We start from the raw sequence: 25,289 nt of genomic DNA, 5'->3' as shown, positions 1-25,289 counted from the left end.
CTTCATAATCGCTTGACAAGACTTGAACGTCATACGATCAGTTGATATAAGTATTATTTTTTGTTTTTTTACGCTTATAAAATACACTCTATTAGTTGTGTTTTGGGAAACCGTAGCGCAGAAAAGTGATTTTATTATTTTTCTTTATTATTTTTCTCTGTATGTCACAACATACTATATCTGTCAACATTCTTTGTCAACATCCTAAACTTGTCAACACTCTGTATCTGTCAACATTCTATGTCAGCATTCTATACCTGTCAACATTTTATACCTGTCAACATTCTTTATCTGTCAACATTCTGTATCTGTTGGTCAGTGGCAAATACCTGCTACCAATCAAAGAATATAGAATATTGTGCCAAAAGGTGGCCTTCTGAATGTACAGACTGAGAGCTTTGATGAAAATAACAAATTAAATAATGTGGTTTAAATTATTGGATGTTTATAATATTTTTTTTAATAATTTTACATATTTCATTATCCCCCCCCCCCCCCCTATTCTTTGTCAAGTAATCAATAACTTGGGCTTATTAATTTGGTTAATAATAATAATAATAATAATAATAATAATAATAATAATGAAATAATAATAATAGATTTTTTGGTTATACAGCTCAGCTCAGGATACATATATACGTATGTGCTAGTGACAGTCTGGGGATAAGGAAGTTGGCCATCTTGTGGCAATGTCTAACATTGTGGGTGAGAAACAGATGAAGGAAAATATTGCAGATGCAAACTCAGGTATTCTTTTGTTTCCTCTGATAGACGAAATAGTTACCACCAACCATACAATTGTTAAGACTTGGCTTTGCATGGGGAAGCCAATTTATCAAGTATTGCCATGGTACTTTAAATTAACCCATACTTGCCAACTCTTCATTCTCCCCTTACGGGACTTACGGGATCTCCTGGAGCCGAGGTGAAGTGTGAGGACGGAAGGGGCGGGGTGCAGCGAATCACGTCATCTTGGTTGCGCTCCAGCGACGCTATGACGTGAAAGGGGTGGGGGGGGGGCAGGGCCAAGATGACGCAACTCACTGTGTCATGGAGACTCCCATCCTTCCCACTTCACTAGGAAGTGAGCAGGATGCGGGAGAATGGCTTGCTCACCCAGGAGACCTACCCGGAATTCTGGAGTCTCCCGGGAGAGTGAGCAAATACAAGTTAACCTTTACTGCTCCGGGCTGTTATTGGCGGGGCAGCTGAGTATCCCTGATATTTTTTGGGTAAATTGTGGTTAAAAGGGATTTTCTGGATTTAAAGGTACGTGTGGAAACTTTAATAACTGGCGGGATGTTAGGAGGGGTGCTGCTCACCTCCATCTGCACAGCGACGAGAGGAGGGGATGAGGTTTTGGGAGTGGCCTAGCTCTTCAGAAGCACTAACCCACTATATGAAAGAATCCCAATGTTGCTGACCCGCGGCCCCCTTTACTGAGGGAGAAACAGTTTAAAGCACAGAATGTTGGAAGCACAATTTGGCGCTTTTATTTCAGTTAAACAGCAGAAGTTCCATCTGTAGATTCATTAAGCACCTCATGGTAGTCGGAAAGCAGCAGAATAATGGATCTATAGTCTTGTCACAAGACTCTTGTGTATGATTTGGCCACTGGGTGGCAGTGTACTAATTGTTATAGTGGAGAAGGTAATGGTTTGTTTTGGCAGTAGAGATGCTCACTGACCCCCGTGAAGTGGTTTTGGATCTGGATTAGCTTTGTGTTTTGGTTTTTGTTTTGGCAAAACCGTCCTCGTGTTTTGGTTTTGATTTTGGATTTTTTAGGGAAAATCCTAAAATATGCTAGAATCACATAATTTTGCTCTTTTTTTTTTGTTCCTACATTATTATTAACCCCTATAACACTAATTTCAAGTCATTTGCAGTAAATTTTAACCACCTCATAGGTCACAATATTATTTTCATACACTTTTAAACAAATACTGCAGCGACCTGGCTGGATGGTAAGCGACAGAGCAATGACACAAACACACGGCAGGTCCTATCACATCTAGGACACATTGGCACACAGCAGCGGCAGAAAAGAAAAATGGGGGTCTGCCCTCCCACACACCTTCTCGTTATTTTATAACTTAAAAAGGTATCCAAAACTTGTGAGATCCGAGATCCGTCAACGCCACAATGACGTTTTGCCTCGTTTTAGATTTCGAGGGCGCACGAGAGTACTCCGATCCCCTAAATTCGGGTGAGTTCTGTTTCCAAGGAACCGAGCCTGAGCGTCTCTAGTTTTAAGGTACCTACCTATCAATGAAGGTATGTGTCCATCGCATTATCTGCGGCCCCCACCGGGCAGCTTGCGTCACTGTCCGGCGGTATGTACTGCACCCTGACTGCAGAGTAAATGGATCTGTTCGGAATCAAACCTATGGCCCCAGCCCTGTAGGGCAGCAATGCTAACCACTGTGCCGCCATGCATATGACACATTAGACCTTGAAGCTTTTTCTTACATGATATACATTATCTTAATATTTATAAATGCATACTTCCCACCATTAATGTTCTGCAAATCCATGTGTCTTCTGTAAAACTAGGTGTACATATGTATAAATAATATCATATATATATATAAGATAAAGAAACATCCCTTGATGACTGGTATGGAATGCTCTTTTATACTACTTTATAAAATTAGTCTGCACATTAAATCATTCTGGCACCAGGTGCTCCCATGTATGGCTCATTTTTACACACACATTAATAGGTATTTTTAGGGCAAATGTTTAATTTGGGGCGTGACCTGTCTCCCGCACACGTCGTATCTCACAACACACATTGCGGGACACTTATGAAAACCCATTCATAAAACATTGTTGTTGCTCATAGCAACCAATCAGATTCTGCTACTTTTCTAATGCAGTTTAGAAAATGAATGCAGACATCTGATTGGTCACTATGGGCAACACCAATCTTTTCCCTTTGTCCTAGTTTTCCTAAATGTCCCCCATTGCATTATTTGTGGACATACAGGCGCACAGGGAGAAGTGTGTTTTTATAAATGTCTCCCATTGTATTTATTCGTTTCAACCTGTATTTAATGCTATAAACAGAAAGCAACTAGATATTGGATTTAGCACGGGTGACTAGTCTACCTCTTATTACCTGTGTTCAAGCAGGAAGCAATGTGATCATTATCTGCCCCAGGTGGAGGTATTAGCAGCTGATGGGAGGGGTATAAAGGGCTGATCTCACCACTCCTCTCCTTGTGCTGTTTGTCCTGCAGTCAGAATGGGGCTGTGGGTGAGGTGGAGTTGGCTGCTGTTGGTGGCTCTGGTTTATGGATCCGGATTTGGCAGTTCCGGGGAGCATTCCTTGGTTAGACACCAGCGCCAGTCAGATGATTGGTGGAGGAATTACCAGCCCTCTGTACCTCAGTGGGGCTCTCCTAGAGGGTCTCATGTGGGGGCTGCTCGGCCTGTGTCAGGATGGGGCCCCTCTGTTAGGTATGATGGGGGAGCTGCTCAGTCTAGACAGCTGCAGCCACCCCAGGACTCCCCTATCAGAGTGCAGTGTGTAGAGGACAAGATGGTGGTGACTGTGATGAGAGACCTCTATGGGAATGGGATGTTGGTGAAAGCCTCTGAGCTGAGTCTTGGACCCTGTAAGCCGGGCTCCCAAAGTACTGATGCTGCATTGGTCTTTGAGAATCAAGTGCAGGATTGTGGAAGCAGTTTACAAGTAAGTGTGAAGTTCCTGGCTCTGTCCTCAGGGTGTAACTACTGTCTGCATCTCACTGGTTTTATAATGGGCCTATATTCTATATGTATGGTTTATGTTCTGTCTCCTTGAATATAGGATGGCAATAAGCTACAACTTCACTATATATTGGGATCCATATATTCATTTGGGATCAATGTATGAGGCTAACATTCACTCAAATGCTTTGTAAGCTGCTCAGTGAAGGTATCTTCCATCTACTTGATGGGACCCCTTGTGGACCTGTCATTGTATCTGTTCTAATGTAGACAAGAGTACCATGTGCTGAAGACAGGATACTTAAAGCAGGGTTTCCCAAATCCAGTCCTTGGGGATCATAGCAGTACATGTTTTCCTTATCTCCTTGCTGGAGCACAGGTGTGGTCATTACTGACTGAAGCATTGTATAACAGGAGCTCAAACTGTCCTTAAGAACTAACAGTTCATGTTTTCAGTATTCATGCACAGGTGAATTAATCTAACTATCTGGGTCAGTAATTATCCCGCATGTTTCTACAGACAGAAATCCTGAAAACATGACCTGCTCTTGAGGACTGGGTTTGAGCATCTTTGTATATGATCCACAGTTGGCACTAATTCTATTGTGACCAGTGGCGGATCCAGGGGGTGGCGATCGCCCCCCCTAGCAGACACTTGCTGCCGACGGCTGCACAGTATGTGCAGGTCTGTCCAGCCGTGACAGGCAGGGACAGTGTGCTGCCCGGCTGCTCTGACTGTGTTTAAAACACAATCAGAGCAGCCAGGCAGCACACTGTCCCTGCCTGTCACGGCTGGACGGACCTGCACATACTGTGCAGCCGTCAGCAGCCAGGCAGCACACTGTCCCTGCCTGTCACGGCTGGACGGACCTGCACATACTGTGCAGCCGTCGGCAGCCTAAGATGTTAGAAAGGGGTGGGGCCTAAATCGCCCCGGGTACAGCATTTTTCTAGATCCGCCACTGATTGTGACCGGGAAAACATGCACTGTTGGGGCTACCTGAGGGCTAAATTTGGGAAATGCCTATATAGAGTAATGTTCCAAAGCTGCCTCTCGGTCTAACCCTCTGTATAAAACATGTGTATTTTTGGAAGAACTAGTTAACTTACCCAAACACTCTAATGTTTAATAGTCACCATCCCCTCAGCCATTCCTCACTTATCAATTTGATCAGCTATTTTAATCAGTAAAATGTGGACTGTGTTTTCTTTGCAGCATGTTACAATACAAGGGGTGCAAATTAATTTATTTTGCAGAGAAGTTAAATACTGGCTGTTTTCTCATGTAGCACACAAATACTTGATGGCTTTATTTTTACACTGATCTTTAAAGTTGATTTATGACATGACCTACCCCAACTATCAATCTATCCCCATTTTAAAATTAACTCCCCCCTCCAATGCAATATGGTTTTGCCAAGGTACAAAGTTACTCCTATTTTATGCTTTACTCTCCATGACTCTGGCCCGAAGTCTGCTGTACACAGGAAAAATTCCCCATCACCACTTTATCAAACATTTCAATATATACTAAGGTCACCAGGGTTGTTGCTATAAAACAACTTGCATCTTGAGTTTAGTAGCTTTTTAATTGAACAAATGTCAGTCACTGTTTTTAGTGGCAGTGTCTAAGGGACACTCTAGAGCAGTGTTACCAGTTGCCTGTGATCAGACTTGCACTGGCCTCTGTTGGATACACTCTTAAACTGATGCAAACGATGCAATTTCTGGAGGCCAGTGCAGCATGTCTGTGCTTAGCATGTAGCATTACAAAGGAAAGGGGACTTGGGCCAGATAATTAAACCCTCTGCAAATTATGAAACTCCCTGCGACCTCACACTGCAGGAAGTCTGCCAGCTTCCAGCACGTTGGCTCTGATCACATAAGATCAATGTCTGCCTACAAAGCACGGAAACTAACGTTCTTTAAGATACCAGGGAAGAAGTGGAGGACCTACTGAGCTATAAAAATGTAAAGATGTAATGGAGAATGACTTCTGTGTCCAGTTCTAAATCACATTCTGTGACCAGTTTCCTAATCCTGTTAAACTGGTGTTCATATATAAACCTCAATCTGAAATTCCCTGTTGTATTTATCCCATTCCCCTATGCCCTGTCCTGGGACACAATCTTGTCCTAATGGGCAGGGATCCACTGCAGCAATATCTTACTCTTCGTAGAAGGTCTTTCCTTTAAAGAGTCACCTTCTGATCTATCAAAGCTGTTGATGATCTGCTCATTCTGAGAGCTTGTGGTGGTTAAAGTACCTCCTACAGCAGAATGATTCCCTCCATCGATTGTCAGGAATGAGGCCATCAAACTATGGAAGCAGAGCATGCTTCTGATTGGTGGAAGGATTCACTCCAAGGGAAAGTTGCTGGGTGACTAGCACATGACTGATGGCTGAAACGCACCAATGATCATAAAACCGAAAAATCTGCTATTGTAACATTTGGGTCAAGTGACTGTTAAAAATCAAAGTATAATTAAAGGACTCTTTGAACCATGTATGATCTGTAGAATATTAGGTAATTCTAAATATTCACTTTCTCATGTCTACAGGTGACTCCAAACTGGCTGATCTACACTGCCAGCTTGACCTACAGTCCGACTTCTAGCAACTCTGTCATCATAAGGTCCAATGGTGCTGTGGTTCCTATCCAGTGCTACTACCCCCGGTGAGTCTACACTAGTAATGGTGGAGAGGGGATGCAGAAGGGGCTGTCGTACAGTAGGTCTGCACCAGTGATGGGTGCTGCGTTGAGAGCTCTACAGTTATGATGTGGACACTATTTGTATTAAGCAGAAGTTTCTTGTTGCCAAGGTAGTAATATACCATAGATGGTGAAAAGACCAGTGCTCTAAGTGTCAATAATGCCTTGTCTAAGTCATAAACAAAATTTTTTGCAAGATCCTATTGGTGCACCTAATCTGTCTTTTCTCTATGGTCTAGAGAAACAGTGGCTGATATGACAGTTGAATAAAAAAAAAATATGGGGGACATTATACATCAGAGGTGACAACTGAACACTTCTTGTGTAGGCGCTTCTTGTGGACCTTGCCTTCTGGCCATGGCTCAGTAGATCAATCCTGAGAATGGTGTCTGGTTGTTGCCACTGACTTGTTAACGTTGTACAAACCTTCACCTTACAAAGTAGTCTACAAGTTTAACTTGACTCCAGAATTTATTTGCTGTAGAATAAATGGGAATTGCCTTCTAGAACCTATTGGCCTTTACCAAAAGTGCATAATCCAATAAAAAAGCACCTCAATGAGCATCGTTTGTTTCAAGACATGTTCGCCTCTGATTTTAAGACTGATTGTGTTCTCATCTAATGTAGATATGGCAATGTGAGCAGTAACGCCATCAAGCCAACATGGGTTCCATTCAGCACAACTGTCTCTACAGAAGAGAGGTTGTCCTTCTCTTTGCAGCTGATGAGTGGTAAGTGGAATTTGAGTATGATGGCTTTGTCTGGTTTGGTCTCTTCTAATCCTTTGTTTACTTTACAGATGACTGGAGTGCTCCCAGATCTTCCTCTGTCTTCCAGCTGGGGGACATGTTCTCTATAGAGGCCTCTGTGAACACACTGAACCATGCCCCTATGATTCTATTTATTGACAGTTGTGTGGCCACTGTGTCTCCTGATGTAAACTCCAACCCTCATTATGATATCATTGCTTCCAATGGGTATGTTGTACAGACTACTGTGTAGCTGCTTTGGTAATGGCTCAACTTTCTGCTAAACTGATGTGGTGTTTAGGTGCCTGATAGATGGTAAGCAAGAAGATTCCTCTTCTGCCTTCAGAGCCCCAAGACCACAGCCAGACAAGCTCCAGTTCTCCGTTGATGCATTTCAGTTTGTTGGGACAGATGTTTCTATGGTGAGAAGTGGTCCATTCTATCTAAGTTGGAGGAATGATGCCAGTTCTGAGAAGTATAAGCTAAGGTGTTCAAATTCCAAATACACTTGTATTAAAATGTGAGATGGCTAAAATGTCCTGTAAACATCATAGCTCCTGGAATGAATAACTGTGCAGGAAAACATAGTAACATGGCAAACCTCACAACTTCTCTCAATCAAACCTTAAGATCAAAATGTCCTTGTCCTAGATCTATATCACCTGCTACCTAAAAGCTGCTGAAGTCACTCAGGCCCCTGATGTAATGAACAAAGCCTGTTCCTACAGCAAGTCTTCTAGCAGGTGAGACTCTCAATCTCTGCAAATCCCAGACTGACTTATGGTCTAATGAGTAAATGACTACTGACTGTCTTATTTGTCTTAGATGGTCCGCTGTGGAGGGTTCCAGTGATATATGCCGATGCTGTGACACTGGGACCTGTGCTGGTCAGAGCAGGATGTGGGGCCCTATCCATGGAAGACCAAGGGGAATGGGAAAGAGAGAAGCTGGTGAGTTCTTCAGATGTTGCCAAGCACTACACCAATCTCTTCACTGCCAATAAGAGGTTGTACCTTTGCCAAGCCATGGCATAAACAAGTATCATAGACCTGATGTATCTTCTATTTCTATAATGTAGCCATTGATGGTGTCTAAGGACCAAATGCTGGCATGAGGCAAATGGCTTGTAATAGTGTCTATTGAAGTGGTCATCAAAATGGCTATAGCACATTGCACTGTATAGCATATTGCAGGGTTTCCAATCTGTGATACTGCATAAACTGAGGAAAATGCGCTACACAATATGCACTCTTAAGAAGCCAACCTGGGTATCTGATTCCCAAGCACATATATACATTAGTCACCAGCTCTCTACAAGCAAGGCAACCATGCCAAAATATCGCCCTGTTTTGCTGGATACAAAAGGGCACAGATCAGAAGACCTCTGACACTGTGGGAATCCTCAGCTTTTAGAGGGATGATGGTCTCCTCAGCTGCCTAGATTGGTGTCCCTTGTCTCCTACGGGTGTAGTACAGGCTTGGCCCTTAATATCTTCTGGCCAGTTTCATCAGGGGGTTCCAGAGTGTGAAACAAGGGACATTCCAATTAAACCTCTGTTCTGGAACAAGGTCAGTACTTAACCATTTATGATAAAGAGAAGTGGTAGCTTTCTCCCAGAATTGACTCTTGATGGTTTTTCAGGCAGTGTTGGAAGTAAGATGGGCACTTTTGGTCTTCAGGGAACAACTGTTACAGCACAAAGTCTTGGAACCTGTAATACTGGTTGGTGGCCTCAAATAAAGGGGTTCTGTAAAAGTGCTAAATGTTAGACCCCAGTGTGGCCATAGCTCTTCCAGTTTATATGAATATAGTTTAAGGTTGAGCATAAAACCATGCCACATGGTGACATTTAAGAATAAAAGGGAAAGTGCTGCTGGTATTTTCCCTACAAGGGCATAGGTAGTTGTCCCAGACAAGCTTAATGTTTTAACAGTGCCTAGTACCCAATTTATCACATTGGCTGAAGGATTTACAAGTGTGATGCGCTACAACCAGATTTGATTGCCCTTAATAAAACATAACCTTTTCTCCCTACAGATCTTCATTCAGAAGAACATGGACTGGCCACACTAGGTCCTCTTCTGGTGATTGGAGCAGATCCTAAACTGGCCCCTGGAGAAGAACTTACACAGGCTTCCAGAATGACATCAGATTCCAGACCTCTAGAACTGTGGGTGTTGGTGACTATAGGTTCTGTCAGTCTGGTTACTGTAGTTGTTGCTTTTGTGGTGGTTGGAAAATGTGTCCTAAAGAGATTCTCTTACCAAGAAGATGTATAGAAATAAAGCTTTAGCAAACTACTTGTCTCATTGTCTTCAAGTATCTTAAACAAACATCAAAATATACTAATGGTTACGGACCCTCAGGTGTATCTCGGAATCTTTCTGCAGCTCCCTTACTTGTGAGATGGTATATTACTGAGCTCCTTAACTCTTGAGATCCAAGTACAATGGCACACTGACACCCAGGATTCAACCTGAAAGAAGGCATTGTACCACTGTATACTTGTCTAGTGTCTACCAGGAAGTTGCCTGGCATAAACCACTGGCATGACTCTGAAGTCCAAGATTCTTAAGTGTTCTCTGCAGAAATTGACAAATTGGCCAATGTATTAGTGAGTAGCACTGTTGCCACCTCACAATCACCCCTCTCTATACTGTCCAGTTATTCTATTCCATACCCACCAAAAAACAAACCCATATAACATTTATAATGCCTCAAGCCAGAATGAGGGTTGGACAGACATAAGTGGTGTATATTGAATACAATCATTCTAGTCTGCTTCAGGATATTGACAGGAAAATGTTCAATGTGTAGTGAGGGTTTTCCACTCCCCATTGTTACTCTATATCTGGTTCTGATGGCTTTTTGGGTGGATAATTACAAAACAGAGCTCCAACATTTGGTGAATACAAAGTTTAACACTGAAATAACTGGGATGTAGAAAAGTTCAATGACCACAGTAACGGTAGGAAGAACCAGAGCCACCTCCAAGGATGAGAAGCCATCCTTGTAATCTGAACTCTTACTATTGTAGGCAGCTTTAAGACACCATTCTCACTCTTGGATATATATGTTGGTTGTGGTAATGCTTTAGGAAGTATTCAGCACAGAATTGGGAAAAATGTATTCAAAGAACTGTAACGACCTAGGTGTGAAATCCTGGCCAAAAACACTAGATTGAAGATCCTGGTGTGACTGTAGCCTGTTTGAAAAGCAAGATGTCCTGGTACGATCTGGGATGAGCAGCCAGCCCCATTAAAAAGCACCAGCCCCATTAGAGAGCTGTCTGTGCTTAAAAAGCCACTAATGGGGTAAACTGAGAAGGGGACAAAAAGACTTTGTGACCATAAACTTCTTACATGCTGTTTGGCAGAGATATATGAATCAAGGCCATGGAGCGGTGGATACCCTACTGGGTATTCTATCCTGCTGGACAGTCACTACTGCAGGAAAGGAGAATGGAACTCGGGAACATCTAACTGCCCAGGAACACCTGTTGATATTTCTACTGGTGTGTGCCTGCCGACAGCAGGGTGATACCTGTTCTTGGGTTTAATCAGTAGTAAGAAAGTGTGGATCATCAGTGATGTTTGAATCAAGGACCCTGGGATCTGTTATATATTTTATTGCTTAAACTGATTCGTTGGTGATTTTTGTAAAAAATTTCTATTCCTAGCTACAGATATTTGCCTAATTGTGAAATATTTGCCCATGTAACAGACCTGTGGCCACTGAAATAAGGCTGTAGCTTCACCTGGTAAGCTCCTCATTGGTGCATAGTACCTGGTGTCACGTACCAGCGCTGGTCATTAGACCAGGTTCAACCGAGACTGTAGCAGGTTTGTCCTCAATCTAATCTTTTTCCCGTCATCCTCAGCATCCTTGAAGGCAGGTCCCAGCTCCCCCTTCGTCTGATGTCATGGTCAGGGGTCCACAGGGTACCAGTACAAATGAAACCCTGGTTAAACGGCACTGTTTGGAATTCATCAGGGGGCTCCTATCATCAGTCAGAACTTAAATTATGTTGGTATCCCAAAGATTAGAGCAAATAATCCCAATTCTGCACAAGATCTGCGTCTCTCTTACTTATTACACCCTCCCGGTTACAGGACTCTTTTCAGGCTGCACCCACTCTATGGAATTCTCTCCCTCGCACAATAAGACTCTCCGCTGGTCTACAAACTTTCAAGCGTTCTCTGAAAACCCACCTCTTCAGACAAGCTTATAATGTTCCTCAACCACCCTCTTAACCTCACTACATTACCCTATTACCACCCGTTACACAATTTCACACAAGACAACTACCCCTGACCAACATTGTTGTGTGACAGGATCATTTAGCTTATGAGTGACTTTAACCTTCGCAGTCTGGCTGGGCCGAAATGCAAAATGTAGACTTAACCTCATGTATCAAACTCCCATTTTTCCATAGATTGTAAGCTTGCGAGCAGGGCCTTCTCACCTCTGTCTGTTTTACCCAGTTTGTTTATTAGTTTACTATGTTTGTCCCCAATTGTAAAGTGCTACGGAATATGTTGTCGCTATAAAAATAAATGATGGTTTCTTCAGTCTTAAATATAGGATTATCTACAACTTGTCAGACTTCTACACCTTGGGCATTAAGCTAATGACTGATTAGCTATAATAAGTTACTGTATATTAGCACATTTACACCTATATCAATAAATTTCCCTTAAATTATACATAGAGCCAGCAACTTGTCCTCTGTCAGCAATGTGTGTTTGGATGAAACTTTGTGCATAGGTAAATGGTAACCTTGGCTATGCATAACGATGTATAATGCATATCCTTTTATACTAAAAGGATTTATAATCCTGGTGGGTGGGCAGCAGGGAAGTGGCTGCTGTGTTTTATGATTTTTCTGCTTGGTGGCAATGTGCAATTAGTGTCTATGGACAAGGCCTCACTCTGTTCCATAAGAGCCAGTCATTTGGTAATGTCCTCTCGTAGCTGTGTAAATCTACTTGCCCCATTCCACCTGGGCAATGTTTGAATTGAACTGAGTGGTGATTCTTTTTAGGAATTAAATTGGGCTCATTTATTATTATTTATTTATAAAGTGCCACAAAAGGTCTGCAGTGCTGTACGTGACATTGACAGTAGTATACAATAAACAGACACCAGTGATCCATAACATGTGTAAAACAAAATAATACAAAGACCAGACCTATTGTTTAAACAAAAAAATACCCAGATAACTTAGTAATGCAGACCATATTATTTACAGGAAAGTGAGCAAGATTAATGGTGATGTCTAACCTGAAGTAAACCTGAGTTGAAGGAAACAGGGCTGGGGGTACACATGGTGATGGAGTAGTAGAAAGAGAACATGAGGCTAGAGGGTCCTGCTCGTGAGAGCTTACATCCTAAAGGAAAGGGGAAGACAAAAATAAGGTGGCACCGAGTGTGGGAGTGAAGACAGGAGTTAGGAGGATGGCTGATGGGTTTGAATAAAGAACTGAGTTCTGAGTCTCGATTGATATAAAATTCTTGTTTTTAGGTCAGTTAATTCAATGACAAACTAAAGACAATAGTAAGTGCTAAGTTCTGGAACAGATAAGTATCTCCCAAATACGTTGCAGTTATAAAGAATGGAAATTTTTAGAAAGTAGTTTTAGAGCGCGTTTGTGACAAATCTTCACTTATAAATGGTACTTGTTTGTTACCTTTCCTATGTAAGCCCCCCCCCCCCCATAGATTCTGTCCAACAAACATATATTTGGTGAGAAAGGTGTTCAAGTGAGCGTCATCATTATTTGCCCCCAGGTGGAGGTATTAGCATTAGGTGGGAGAAGTATAATGGGCTGATCTCACCATTCCTCTTTGTCTTGCAGGTAGAATGTGGCTGTGGGTGAGGTGGAGTTGACTGCTGTTGGTGGCTCTGGTTTATGGATCAGGATTTGGCAGTGCCGGGGAGTATTCCTTGGTTAGGCACCAGTCAGATGCTTGGTGGAGGAATTACCAGCCCTCTGTACCTCAGTGGGGCTCTCCTAGAGGGTCTCATGTGGGGGCCCCTCTGTTAGGTATGATGGGGGAGCTGCTCAGTCTAGACAGCTGTAGCCACCCCAGGACTCTCCTATCGGTGTGCAGTGTGGAGAGGACAAGATGGTGGTGACTGTGATGAGAGACCTCTATGGGAATGGGAAGCTGGTGAAAGCCTTTGATCTAACCCTAGGTCCCCAGTCCTGCAGGCCTGGCCCCCAGAGCACAGTTACCAGTGTGGTGTTTGAAATTGGTTTCCAGGAGTGTGGGAACAGTTTACAGGTAAGTAGGTTGGGGAATCTAGACTTTGTCAATGTTTATTGTAAGGTTTTATGCCCTGATTTTAGAGGGGGGGGGGTGTGTGATTAATATAAAGTATACAAAGAAGATGCCATGATATGTGATTTGCTGAGATACAAGTCTGTCGAATGTGCCGCGGTCATATGGCAGATCTACAAGATTAAGTAAGCACTTCCTGACCTACTTTGCTTTCTACACAAGAGCGTAAGCTCTATATCTCTGCCTGCAGAGGGAATAGTTGGAGACCGTAACCTATATTTAAATGGATGAAAAACCACAAGCACCAGCAGTTTCTGAACAGAAGAGATCCGAAAAATATTCCTTTTCCGTGTATCCAGAACACGCTGAGCAAAGGCGTCGATGTCGCCAAAGTCTCTATCGATCTGCTGGAGCCACAGTTTTATGCAGTTTCTGGCATGCTCAGAATTGCAGCTCCACAATTGCTGCTTAAACCTGATCCTGGTGGGAAGGAGAGGGGCTTCCAAATTTTCAAATCTACTCATACTGGGATCCCTCTTCTGTTACAAGTGAAATGACTTTGTGTAACCTGGCCATGTTGCCCTTTATTTCACCACTAGGTGGCAAATCATCCCTACAATTATGAGAGAGGCCATTAGCCGAAGGAGTTTAAAATCATGTGGTGTGAAGCTTATAATGTTACTCACCCCTGGGGGGTTTACGTCTGTAGTGTAATCAGCCAATAGGAAGGAAGTGGGAGTGTCGTGGAAAGAATATATCAAGCAGTGGGAGAAGGAGAGAGCTTCCCGTTTCCTGGATCCGGAGACCCACCCACCCGCCCTGGTTTTTAGGTTATGTTGGTTATATTTCCTCGTCACAAGGAGCGAGGTTTTCGAATGGCAGGAGAGTATGGCAGTCATAAGGTTGTTAAACATACGGTACTTAATGTGTTGGCAATATAGCCTTGGTTCCCTCAATGTTATTAGACTCGTTGATACTCTGGTAAGGAGTATCAGGTTTTTGCCTAGAAAGGGCTTGACCAGTTTGAGTTCAGAGGGTATTGAGTTAATCTATAGTGTATAGTACCGGCCAATAGTTAAGGTGTTAACCTGGGTTGGTGGAAAGGAGGCGATATTCCACCGTATTGGTTTATGTTGGTTTTAGCTGGCTGCCCTTGCTCTTCGCCACCTCTATAAAGAAAAAGGTCCAAATTGTTTATAGCATTTTGATAGTATTGATAGATAAAATAAAATAAAGATAAATAAAATCAAATTAAAATAAACAAATAATTTAAAAAATAATAATGTAATAAAAGGACCTTTTTTATTTCAAACTTAAGTCGGTGTCCGTGTCTTTATTTTATGGTTTATATGTGGGGATGTTTAAACAAAGAGGGAAATGCATTTGAAGGGTAATCAACACTATGCATTTTATGATCAGAAATGTCAGAATACTTATTACTTATAGCAGTAACGGAATATATCATGATGTATCCTGTTTATCAGGCAAGAGTAAAATGATTATTTTAAAGCCCCATTACAGTGAGTCTTGTAGTATAATATCTGCAGAGAGATCTAATTACTATATGTCCATATAGCACTCTGTCTGAGGACAAAGTTAAAGGATAATCTTGCTGTTCTTGTCTTCAGATGTCTTTAGACTGGCGGATCTACATAACCAGTGTGACCTACAGACCAACGTCCTCCAGTGGTGGCCCCATTACTAGGACCAACTCTGCTGTGGTCTCATCCAGTGTTTCCACCCCCAGAAGAGTGGTCTATCTTATTAATCAGCGAGAGCTTCCTTATTAGTAACTCTCAGCCTTGGACTCTAATGTAAGGGAAGGGTGTCATATTCTAGGGCACAAATTCTCCCCAGAGTCCTCTAGATTCCCCCCTCTGTTACAGATAATGTTTTATTTTGTTTCCATGATATTTGAGCTTCACCATATCTGTGGATTTTAGACATGTTTAAAGCGATATGTTCTGTGTAATCTAATAACCCCTACTTCTGCACCCAGGTATTCTTAAACTATATTGGTGACTTTGAAATGATCATCTTCCATGCAGTGGAGTAGGACTTTTGGCAAAACAGATTATCTTCCAAGTTTTCTTTAATGAGATGTGCAGACTTACTGTCTCACTATAAGCTGTGCACCAACCTTCGTACTGTATAGGATTGTGGTGCAGCCTTTCTAGGGTTGAATCTATGCCCTTTTCCGACATACAAAGGACGTGCTGTGAATAAATGCATATATTGCGGAACTACTTTATTAATGTGGTGGTTAGGTAATCTCCCCAACCCTTGCTAGTAGTCCTTCCCTGCTGGATGGGTAAGGAAGAGTGTTGGGAGCTCACTATCCAGGATCTTGGGTGGTGGCTCTACTTTCACTTTAGAAGCAGACCTGGAGAGTAATCCCCTCAAAAAGTGGACTTTGGGGTTCCTTTACCCTAGACTTCTACTTGAGTCGAATTCTCTTGTATCTTGGGTCAACTTTTCCAGTCAAAGCTGCTAATTAACACTCAATCTAGAATAATAAAGTGGACTATGGTTCAATTCTTTAATTGGCTAACAGCAGTCCAGTGTCACTACAAGGAATGTCCCCTTTTTTAAAGCATTGTTTTACAGCTGTCAACCCTTGACAAAAGTACCTATTGTACAGCTGACATTCCCCTAATGTTCTATTTTGATTGGCTGGCTGTCATAGCTGTAAGTGGTTCAGGAAGAATGAACATTCCTATTAAACTAGAACATCTTCCAATGATGTCTGGACCTAATATCAGTTCTGAGAATTAGACCTGCACATTGTACAGTAGAAATGATTCCTGGTTTACCTGGTATGGTAGATATAGTTATATTTATGGCTGGCTTCATTCTTTATAAGGAATTTGGCATTTAACCTATGGCAAATTTCAAAGATACCAAATGATTGAGGTGTGTAATGTATATTTGTCTCTGATCAAGGCTCATTCTCTGGTTTTAGACATGTTAATGTGAGCAGCAAGGCCATGAAGCCAACATGGGTTCCTTTCAGTACCACAGTATCTTTAGAAGACAGATGTGTTTCTCCTTGCAGCTGATGATGGGTAAGCGGAATTAGGGTAAGATGGCGCTGGGTCTGGTTTGGCCACTTCTTATCTACTATTTACTTTACAGATGACTGAAGGACTTCCAGATCTTCATCTGTCTTCCAACTTGGGGACACATTCCCTATACAGACCTCTGTGGACCCTAAAAACCATGTCCCTATGATTCTATTTATTCATCGCTGTGTGGTCAATGTCTCCTGATGTCAACTCCAGCCTCATTATGAAATCATTGCTTCCAATGAGTATATTGTGCAGACTTCTGTATGGCTGCTTGGGAAATTTCTCCCCGTTCAGCTAAACCTGATCTGTTTAGGTGCCTGATGAATGGTAAGCAAGAAGATTCCTCTTCTGCCTTCAGATCCCCAAGGTCCCGGCCAGACAAGCTCCAGTTCTCAGTTGATGCTTTCCGCTTCATTGGGACAGATGTCTCTATGGTGAGGATGGATGCATTGGATTGGCTGTATATTCTCGGTTGGAGGAATGATGCAGATTCTGGAAATTGGAACCTATAAATGTGTGCTGTGAATGATTCAGTGCAGCCCGGGTGGAAACCCACATTCCTTCTTCTTTTCTGCCAAATCTTAAATTTAAAATGTTCTCTTGACCTAGATCTATATCACCTGTTACCTAAAAGCTGCTGAAGTCACTCGGGCCCCTGATCCAATGAACAAAGCTTGTTCCTACAGCAAGGCTTCTAACAAGTTAGACTCAATCTGTATAAAACTGTGAGACGTGTTACTGGTCTAGTGAGGTCATGACTGCATGCCCCTAGATGGTATCCTATATGCAATTGTGAAACCCATCTTTGATGGAAATTACGTGAAGGCATCTGTATTCCTAAATGTATTTAATGAACTGTTGGGATGACTTTATATTTGACTGTTCTCCACTCCTTAGATGGTCTGCTGTGGAGGGTTCAAATAATATTTGCCAATGCTGTGATACTGGGGCCTGTTCTGCCCCTGCTGATCAGAGCAGGAGATGGGGCTCGGTCTATGGGAGACTGAATGGAATAGTGAAGAGTAAAGTTGGTGAGTTCTCTTCTGTGTCACTGTCTTATTGAAATGTGGAGCCATAATTTTCCGCAAATTTCCAAGAATATGATCTAAATGTGGTTGAAAGATTTCCAAGTCAAACCTTCTACAGCGGGTTTTGATTGCTCTTAAACCATAAACTTTTCGTCCTGCAGGTCTTCAATCAGAAGAACATGGACTGGCCACACTAGGTCCTCTTCTGGTTATTACTGCAGATACTAATCCAGCTCCTGGAGAAGGGCCTAGCCATGCTTCCAGAATGACTGCTGCACCCAGACCTCTAGAACTGTGGGTGCTGGTGGCAATTGGTTCTGTCAGTCTGGCTGGTGAAGTTGTTGGCCGTGTGGTGGTTGGAAATTGTGTCCTACGGAGATTCTCCCGCCAAGAATCTGTATAGAAATAAAAAGCTTCTAGAAACTATCGTCCTCAAGTTTCCTGAAAACTGTTTAATAACTTATATAAGTGTAAACACAGTAATAAATCGAGACTCGGTATTACAGACAGAGGTAGAAGTTCCCTGCTTGTGGGCTTACAATCTACAGAAGTTTGATACATGAGGTTCGGTGCTACAAATTGCATATTCATCCAGCCAGATTGTAAAGAAGTGGTTAATGGGCTATATGATCCAGTCACACAGTGATGTTGGTCATGAGGTCAGGGGTCTAAAGGTTGATTAAGTATTGAAAGGACACTCGCAAGATTTATTTGAATTGTACAGGATGTAGTCAAAATAGCAACAATGAGATATGTTGACAATCAAAATGACGACATGTTCATTGTATTGTCACAATTAAAATGTTGTTGTTGTGATTGTCAACAGATTGTAATATAGTCAGTAACAAAATCAGGGGCTCCTAAAGTGTGGGGTCCCCTGATTTTTTATTATTACCAGTACTAAGCTTTGCAGCTTTTAATGGAATGCATTATGTCTAACATTGTACCTGTCGCCATTTTAACTGTGGCGACATTCTGACTGTTACTTTCATAGTCGGCGTTTCAACTACATCCCTTGCTCTTATGTAAGATACCTCAATCTTGTGAAGTGTCGCCCTGATTCATGTGGAAAAAGTCTGGGGAAATGGAAGGACTCTATGAAAACAAGTAATTCTGCTGAGTATCTTCACCTTGTAGAACAAGTTCTTTACAAAATGGTCACTTCAGCTTTTGTTGCAAAGACTGCTGCCTGAAAAATGACTTATTATTACAGTCAGATTCACAGGGAGGAGTCGCACAGAACACGTGTAAAAGATAATTTTGACATCTAGTCTGGTTTAACAGAACTGCCCAAGATCTGCAACCTCTACCACATGGAGACAGTCCCTGTGAATACTGAGCGGAAAGATGTCTCTTTGGCGCCCGCTATGCATATGCACGCTCTTGGGGGGTGGGCGGTTTGGTACAGCCAATGACAATGTAAGTTATCATTGCAGGAGGCGGCTCTCTGAAAAAGTTGTATTTGTCAACATTTAGTTATGACTTGTATAATGAATCATCATTTTTTTTATACCAATTCTGCAGGGCTGTACAGACAACGCACTCACATCAGTCATCATCATCATCATCATCATCATTTATTCAATAGCTTGCAGGCTAAATTCCCTAACTCACACACAGATTAGGGTCAATTTGATAGCAGCCAATTAACCTACTAGTATGTTTTTGGAGTGTGGGAGGAAACCGGAGCACCCGGAGGAAACCCACGCAAACACGGGAAGAACATAGACGCCACGCAAGCCAAGGTCGGGAATTGGACTTACGACATCAGTGCTGTGAGCCACCGTGCTGCCCACTACTGTGCTGATAAATTTGAGAATAGCAGTTGATTCTAGTGGGGATGCACTTATTTTGAATGCTAATTGAGGAAGATGCCCACCCCTGAACCATAAACTGTAGTCTAAAATCAATAATATCTTATTTTTTTGGTGGGCAAAGAAATGAAAGTTTAGCCACAAAATTGACATTCTGTGTAGCTGAAGTGTCTGGTCTGTTAAACTATAAGTATGTCCTTTTTAATCTACAACATGTGGGAGGTCCCAACTATTAAGAAATGCTGGTCTTTGTCCATATAAATCTTGTATTAGACTGCCATATTATCTGTGCATCATATTTGTCCACATGGGAATTAAGAATCTTAGTAATATTATGCTGGTACAAAGTGAAACGGAGATCTGAATCTTGCCCGATACCCATCATTCACCACAGGAGTGCAGTAATCTATATATATTAATTTCTAGTAGATTTTTCTTCATTTTGTTAAGTTATTTTGTAGCTCAGTTTATGGTTGTTTGTGTTATTCTGTGTGAGTTTATATAGCATGTTTACAACAAAGCAAACAAACAAAAAAATGTCATTGTATGCATCACCCTCATAAATGTTACTCGTTATTTCTAGTCTGTATTTAGCAATGCTTTTAGTATAATATTTTTAGTATAAAATATTTTTTTTTTGTTTTAAAAATCTGTTTTCTGTGTGTATGGATAGTGAGCAAAATGTATAAAACAAGCAGAGCCATCTAAATTGTGTGTTCTGCAATATTTTGATAAAATGCACAAATTGGTGTAATATTTTTAAGAACCACACAATGTTCTATAAACATTGCATAAATATGCAAGTGAAATTAAAATCAGGATGGACACAAAGATGAAGTTTTACCGACTTGTAAGTCAAAAGGCCGTATTGCAGAATATTTCCACCTTCAAACAATTAGGTTTTTGGTTGTTTACTTTAATAAAGTAATTTTATTGTTTTTCAATAAACATTGTCTAAGAGATTTTCTTGTGGATCCAAAGCACAAACAATTTATTTAGCAAAAGCAAAAGTTTAAGCAGTTCAATTAATAATTATAATACAGTACAGCCGATACCAAATACATACATACATACGCTGCGTCCTCTGCTGGATCCAGCTAGACAGTCCTTCAGTCCAGAAGACTGTGGTCGGTGATGACCGTTTAGCTGGTCCCAGGGAGCTTTAATATATACACTCAGTGATACAGAGAAAACAATACAGATGATGTGGCTTGCTTCTATAGGTCCAGGCTTCAGGAGGGTCCAGTGTAATGCAGGTCATTGGCCAGTTCAAACAACCCCCTCCAAAGGTGGGGGTCTGCTCTCCAGATGATGACTCTGATTTCCCCCTGCCCAGAATCCAGTTTAAACTAGTCTATTTACATAACAGACAGTATAATTTTAAACATCTATTCCCTAACATCGCTAACTAGAGTATGCAATGTGCGATCCCTTCGGTTAATGAACAGGACAACTGCGGATAAATAGGGGATTAAAATGATACTAAACATGGCATATTTCCTGTAACCTGAACCTTAAATTTCACTAAAGTGTACATATAACCTTATAATATATATATATATATATATATATATATATATATATATATATATATAAAACTATAAACCAAATACCATCAGCTCATAAACCGCTGTGGATTGGAACCATTATAAATATGAAATATATAAATAGATAAATGTAAAAGTACGAGTGTATGCGTGTGTGTTTTATCGCACAATGACACGTAAAACGTGGTGTACTGATCGCAATCGCACAGTAAAACAATATTAATCAATATACTTTCTTTCATCCAATTATATGACTTTGACAACTTAATAAAAGAAAAGTGATAGAAGACTTTGCTCAAACCTCCTGGGGACACCCACAGTAATTAAATAAGAAGGATGTCAAAAGATTTGGGGGAGGGGGACAATTTTGGTTAGGACTGTATATAATTTGGGTGTGTGAGAAAACTTGTTTGCCAAACATGCCCTATCTATCTGGGGTGATCGCCATCACCAAACTGCATTACTAGATCCCCCCTGTTACCTGGTTGTTTGACCTCCGATTCAAGCAGCCGGACTGCTCGTTTTGGTCAAGCATGTTTGTGGTCAGACTGAACATGTCATTTAGCGCTAAAGCCGGTGCATGGTCATCTTAGAACCAGCCTTCACCATCTCAGACAAAAATATTTCATCTCAAGGGAAGTCCCATAAACTAAGAAAAGTCGGCAATAAGACATATGATGAACAGCAGATTTTCTAATATATGACGTCTAGCAGAGACGTAATTGGCCAAATACAAGTAGGACAGGCAGCTGCATCATTCAGGATCTGACTGAGAAGAAATAGGGTTCTAGAAGATCTTCCCGTCATGTTCAACATTAGATCATGAATATTGGCTAACAATCTAGAGTTAAGGAACGGAGAGAAGAAAGTCAACTTATAGAGAGAAGATAATCTTCCCTAGTGCTGAGAAAATCCATATACAGAAGCTTTTATGATTTGCGAATGATCAGAGCCAAATTCGGACCTGGACAGCATACGCCATATATATTCACCATGCCAGTTACAGAAACCTTCTCCCGATAAAGGCATTTATAACGTAAAATAATTAAAAACAGTTAAAACATAGTATATATGAAGGACACAATAAGAACAGGCACAGAAAACGTTTATTCTTTTCAGAACAAAACAAATTCTCTTCTTCTAGCACAAGTTTCACAATTCTCACATAAGCAGGTTCTTAACGTAACAGTTACACATTGCTTTAACTCACTAAGATCTGACCATTATGGCTTTCTGCAAACTAGGAAATATTTATTATTGATACCATAAATTTCTTTGAAATGTAATATTAATTCAGAGAATGCTAATAATATTTAATGCTCTTTCTAAGATGCTTTACAGTGTCCCCAAATGTGGAAAAATTTAGCAATGGTGCGTCTAATATCGTGGTTTCTCAAGCTGTAGATGAGCGGATTGAATAATGGGGTCACCAGGGTGTAAAGCAAAGACAGACCCTTATTTGCATCAACTGAACTGTTGCTTGGTGGGAATATATAAATAGATATTAGTGAGCCATAGTACATACACACGACGGTTAGGTGGGAGCTGCAGGTGGAGAAGGCTTTCTGTCTCCCGATGGTGGAGGGGATCTTCAGGATGGTTCGAAGGATGGAGATGTAAGTGCCAATAATGAGCATAAATGGAATAAGAACAACAGGAAAAGTCTCCAGAAAAGCAGCCAGTTCCACAGATGAGGTATCGGAACATGAAAGTTCTAACACAGGAGCGATATCACAATAGAAATGATTAATAATGCTTGGTCCACAAAAATCTAATTCATTTAAGTAAATTTGTAGAACAAGTGACAATGTGAAGCCCATCAGCCAACAGAATGTGACTATCTGAATTTGATTTGTGAAGGTCATAATGGTGGCATAATGTAATGGTCTACAGATGGCCACATGGCGATCATAGGACATGGCTGCCAACAACAAACGATGAGTGATTGTTGCAGCAGCTAATAAAAAGAACTGGCGAATACATAGGTCCACTGATACTTTTCCTCCTCCCACCAGTATCAGCCAAAGCATATTGGGCACAATATTAGTAGTAAAAAGGATTTCTGACAAGGACAACTGGCTGAGAAAGAAGTACATGGGGGAATGGAGACTCTGGTTGAACACAACCAAGAGAACAACAAGGACATTTCCTGTTAATGCCATAACATGAATGATCAGAAAGATGATGAAAAGTAAAATCCTGAGGTTGTGGAGTTTTCCGAATCCCAGAAGGAGAAATTCTGTGACCGCTGTCTGATTCCTCTCATTCATTTCCTGAAGTCCAGAAGATTACTTATCATCGAAACATTCTACATGAGTTACATCCAACATATTTGGTCAGAAGGTTGATACCAGCTCGGATGACTTCTTGTAGCCAGAAACAAGTCTGCATGTCTCTCCAGACTAGACACTAAATATTCTAGTGGTCTTCTGTGTCACCCTAAATCGAGGAAATGTGCATGACTGCAACTGCATAAGAATAAATTACTAGGACTCATAGCAAATTTGTAAAACTCCCCAATCATCGAAGGTATTCTTTAGCTCTGTGTACCAAGATCTGCTCATACCAAAACAATACTGGATACTGAAATGGAAAAAATAGCATATTTACCAATCCCAGTCACCTAAACACACACTTCTTTTCATATAAGTCTACTGAATGTGTAAGTATATTCCCAGACCTATTGGTCATCTATAGCAGTAACATAGACTGTTGGGGCCATTCTTACACTCTTGTAGACTTTGCGACGGCTGCATTTCTGTCGGTGGTGGATTACCATACCAAGAGTGGAGATATGCTGCATTTGGCTATGTGTTGTCAGCAATGTAAAGCTTAACAACATGTAAATAGGGCCAGGAGAATCCAGAAAAGCTGAATAGACCTTGGAAGTCATAACTGTAGCAATGATATAAAGATGAGACACTATCCTGAACTCTGTTATACTTTCAGGGATTCCTTCCTTAAACAATAGAATGTCAGTCTACAACTCGGAGAAATGGATCCTAACCCTGACCACTATGATAGAACCATTCTATGTGCCACTCTCCATTGGATAAAATTTGTCCATTGGAAGATGATCGCACACACAGGCCAGTTCGGGTCATTATCCAATGACATTTACCAACATGTCTCACAATGTAATTGATTTCAATGTGACTATTATCGGGCATGGGGGTTGTCTTGGCACCTCTCAAGCTGATTAATTGAACCAATTCACCAATATCACTTCATATACCGCAGCCTGTTTGGCCAGTGTTATTCATTGTCAAACGTCACATTTCTGTAGACTAAACCAAGATAAAATAAAGGTTAAAATACCACATGGTGGGAAAATATATTCTTGAAATATTTCTAAAGATAGTGAATACAAATTATCTTTATTAACACATATATTGGACAAGACCAATTACTCGACTCTCTGATATCTGTCAAAATGGAAGAAATCATTACCTTTACGTGAGCACAATGGTTAGGGGAATCAAATAGAAATATCCAAGAAATGCGTTGGGTTTGAAGGAAAAGAGACAGCGCCACAGCAGAGAGAAAATAGAAAAAAAACTTTAAACATAACTGTACCTTCACAATATTGATGGCAGCCACAATAATCGTCCAGCTGCACATGCCTGCAGTGGATTGGACCTTGGATCGCATCTGCCACTGGGATTTTAAGCACAGAGAAACAATTGTTCTGAAACAGCTGATTCCACTTAGAATCAGTTAGTCTGCGGAGCTGTGGTGGAAAGTAACAGGAAAGAGAGAAAGAAAGCATTGACAGAAAAGTGGGCAAACAGAGGGATCGGAGGAGAGATAACTATGTACAAGGGAGAGGAGGTAGAGGTGAAAAGGGAATAGAGAGACTAGGAGGAACAAAATATACGGGGCGCTGATGCCTATACAGCAGATTGGAAACAACAGAGAAGAGGGAAATAAAACAGATGGTTGGCGACCAAAGAGAACCAAATCAGATGGATAATAAATGGGTGAAAATATAGAGGGAAAGAAGGACAAATAGCATTGTCATGATAAAGAGACTTAGGGCTAGATTTACTAAGCTGCGGGTTTGAAAAAGTGGGGATGTTGCCTGTAGCAACCAATCAGATTCTAGCTGTCATTTTGTAGAAGGTACTAAATAAATGAAAGCTAGAATCTGATAGGTTGCTATAGGCAACATCCCCACTTTTTCAAACCCGCAGCTTAGTAAATCTAGCCCTTAGTAAGAACTGGAGCATAAGGGATGCAGCAACCCAAAAAGGAGAAAGGAACCAGAGTCCTATAATGTCAATAAGAGTAAAAAGAGAGGTGGATAGATAAGGGAACTGAGAGAGAGGAAGAATTACTGCAGACACAGGAAGATATGTAAGCAGATAAGA

General features: G+C 41.3%; 1 protein-coding gene and 1 pseudogene across 1 annotated transcript; both read left to right on the top strand.

The window, feature by feature from the left end:
* The first annotated feature begins 3,242 nt into the window (after window positions 1–3,242).
* On the top strand, window positions 3,243–9,477 carry LOC142151087 (zona pellucida sperm-binding protein 3-like). Its single transcript, XM_075206394.1, has 8 exons — window positions 3,243–3,697; window positions 6,276–6,391; window positions 7,055–7,158; window positions 7,227–7,404; window positions 7,478–7,598; window positions 7,828–7,919; window positions 8,002–8,126; window positions 9,215–9,477. The coding sequence occupies exons 1-8, from the start codon at window positions 3,248–3,250 to the stop codon at window positions 9,454–9,456; spliced, it is 1,428 nt and encodes a 475-aa protein (XP_075062495.1). The 5' UTR covers window positions 3,243–3,247; the 3' UTR covers window positions 9,457–9,477.
* A 3,829-nt stretch (window positions 9,478–13,306) lies between these two features.
* LOC142150522 (zona pellucida sperm-binding protein 3-like) lies at window positions 13,307–17,961 on the top strand (annotated as a pseudogene).
* The last annotated feature ends 7,328 nt before the right edge of the window (window positions 17,962–25,289 follow it).

Source organism: Mixophyes fleayi, chromosome 4, assembly GCF_038048845.1.
Source record: "Mixophyes fleayi isolate aMixFle1 chromosome 4, aMixFle1.hap1, whole genome shotgun sequence".
NCBI lineage: Eukaryota > Metazoa > Chordata > Amphibia > Anura > Limnodynastidae > Mixophyes > Mixophyes fleayi.
Note: the sequence above shows the minus strand (reverse complement) of the source record. Positions and strands in the feature narration are given on the sequence as shown.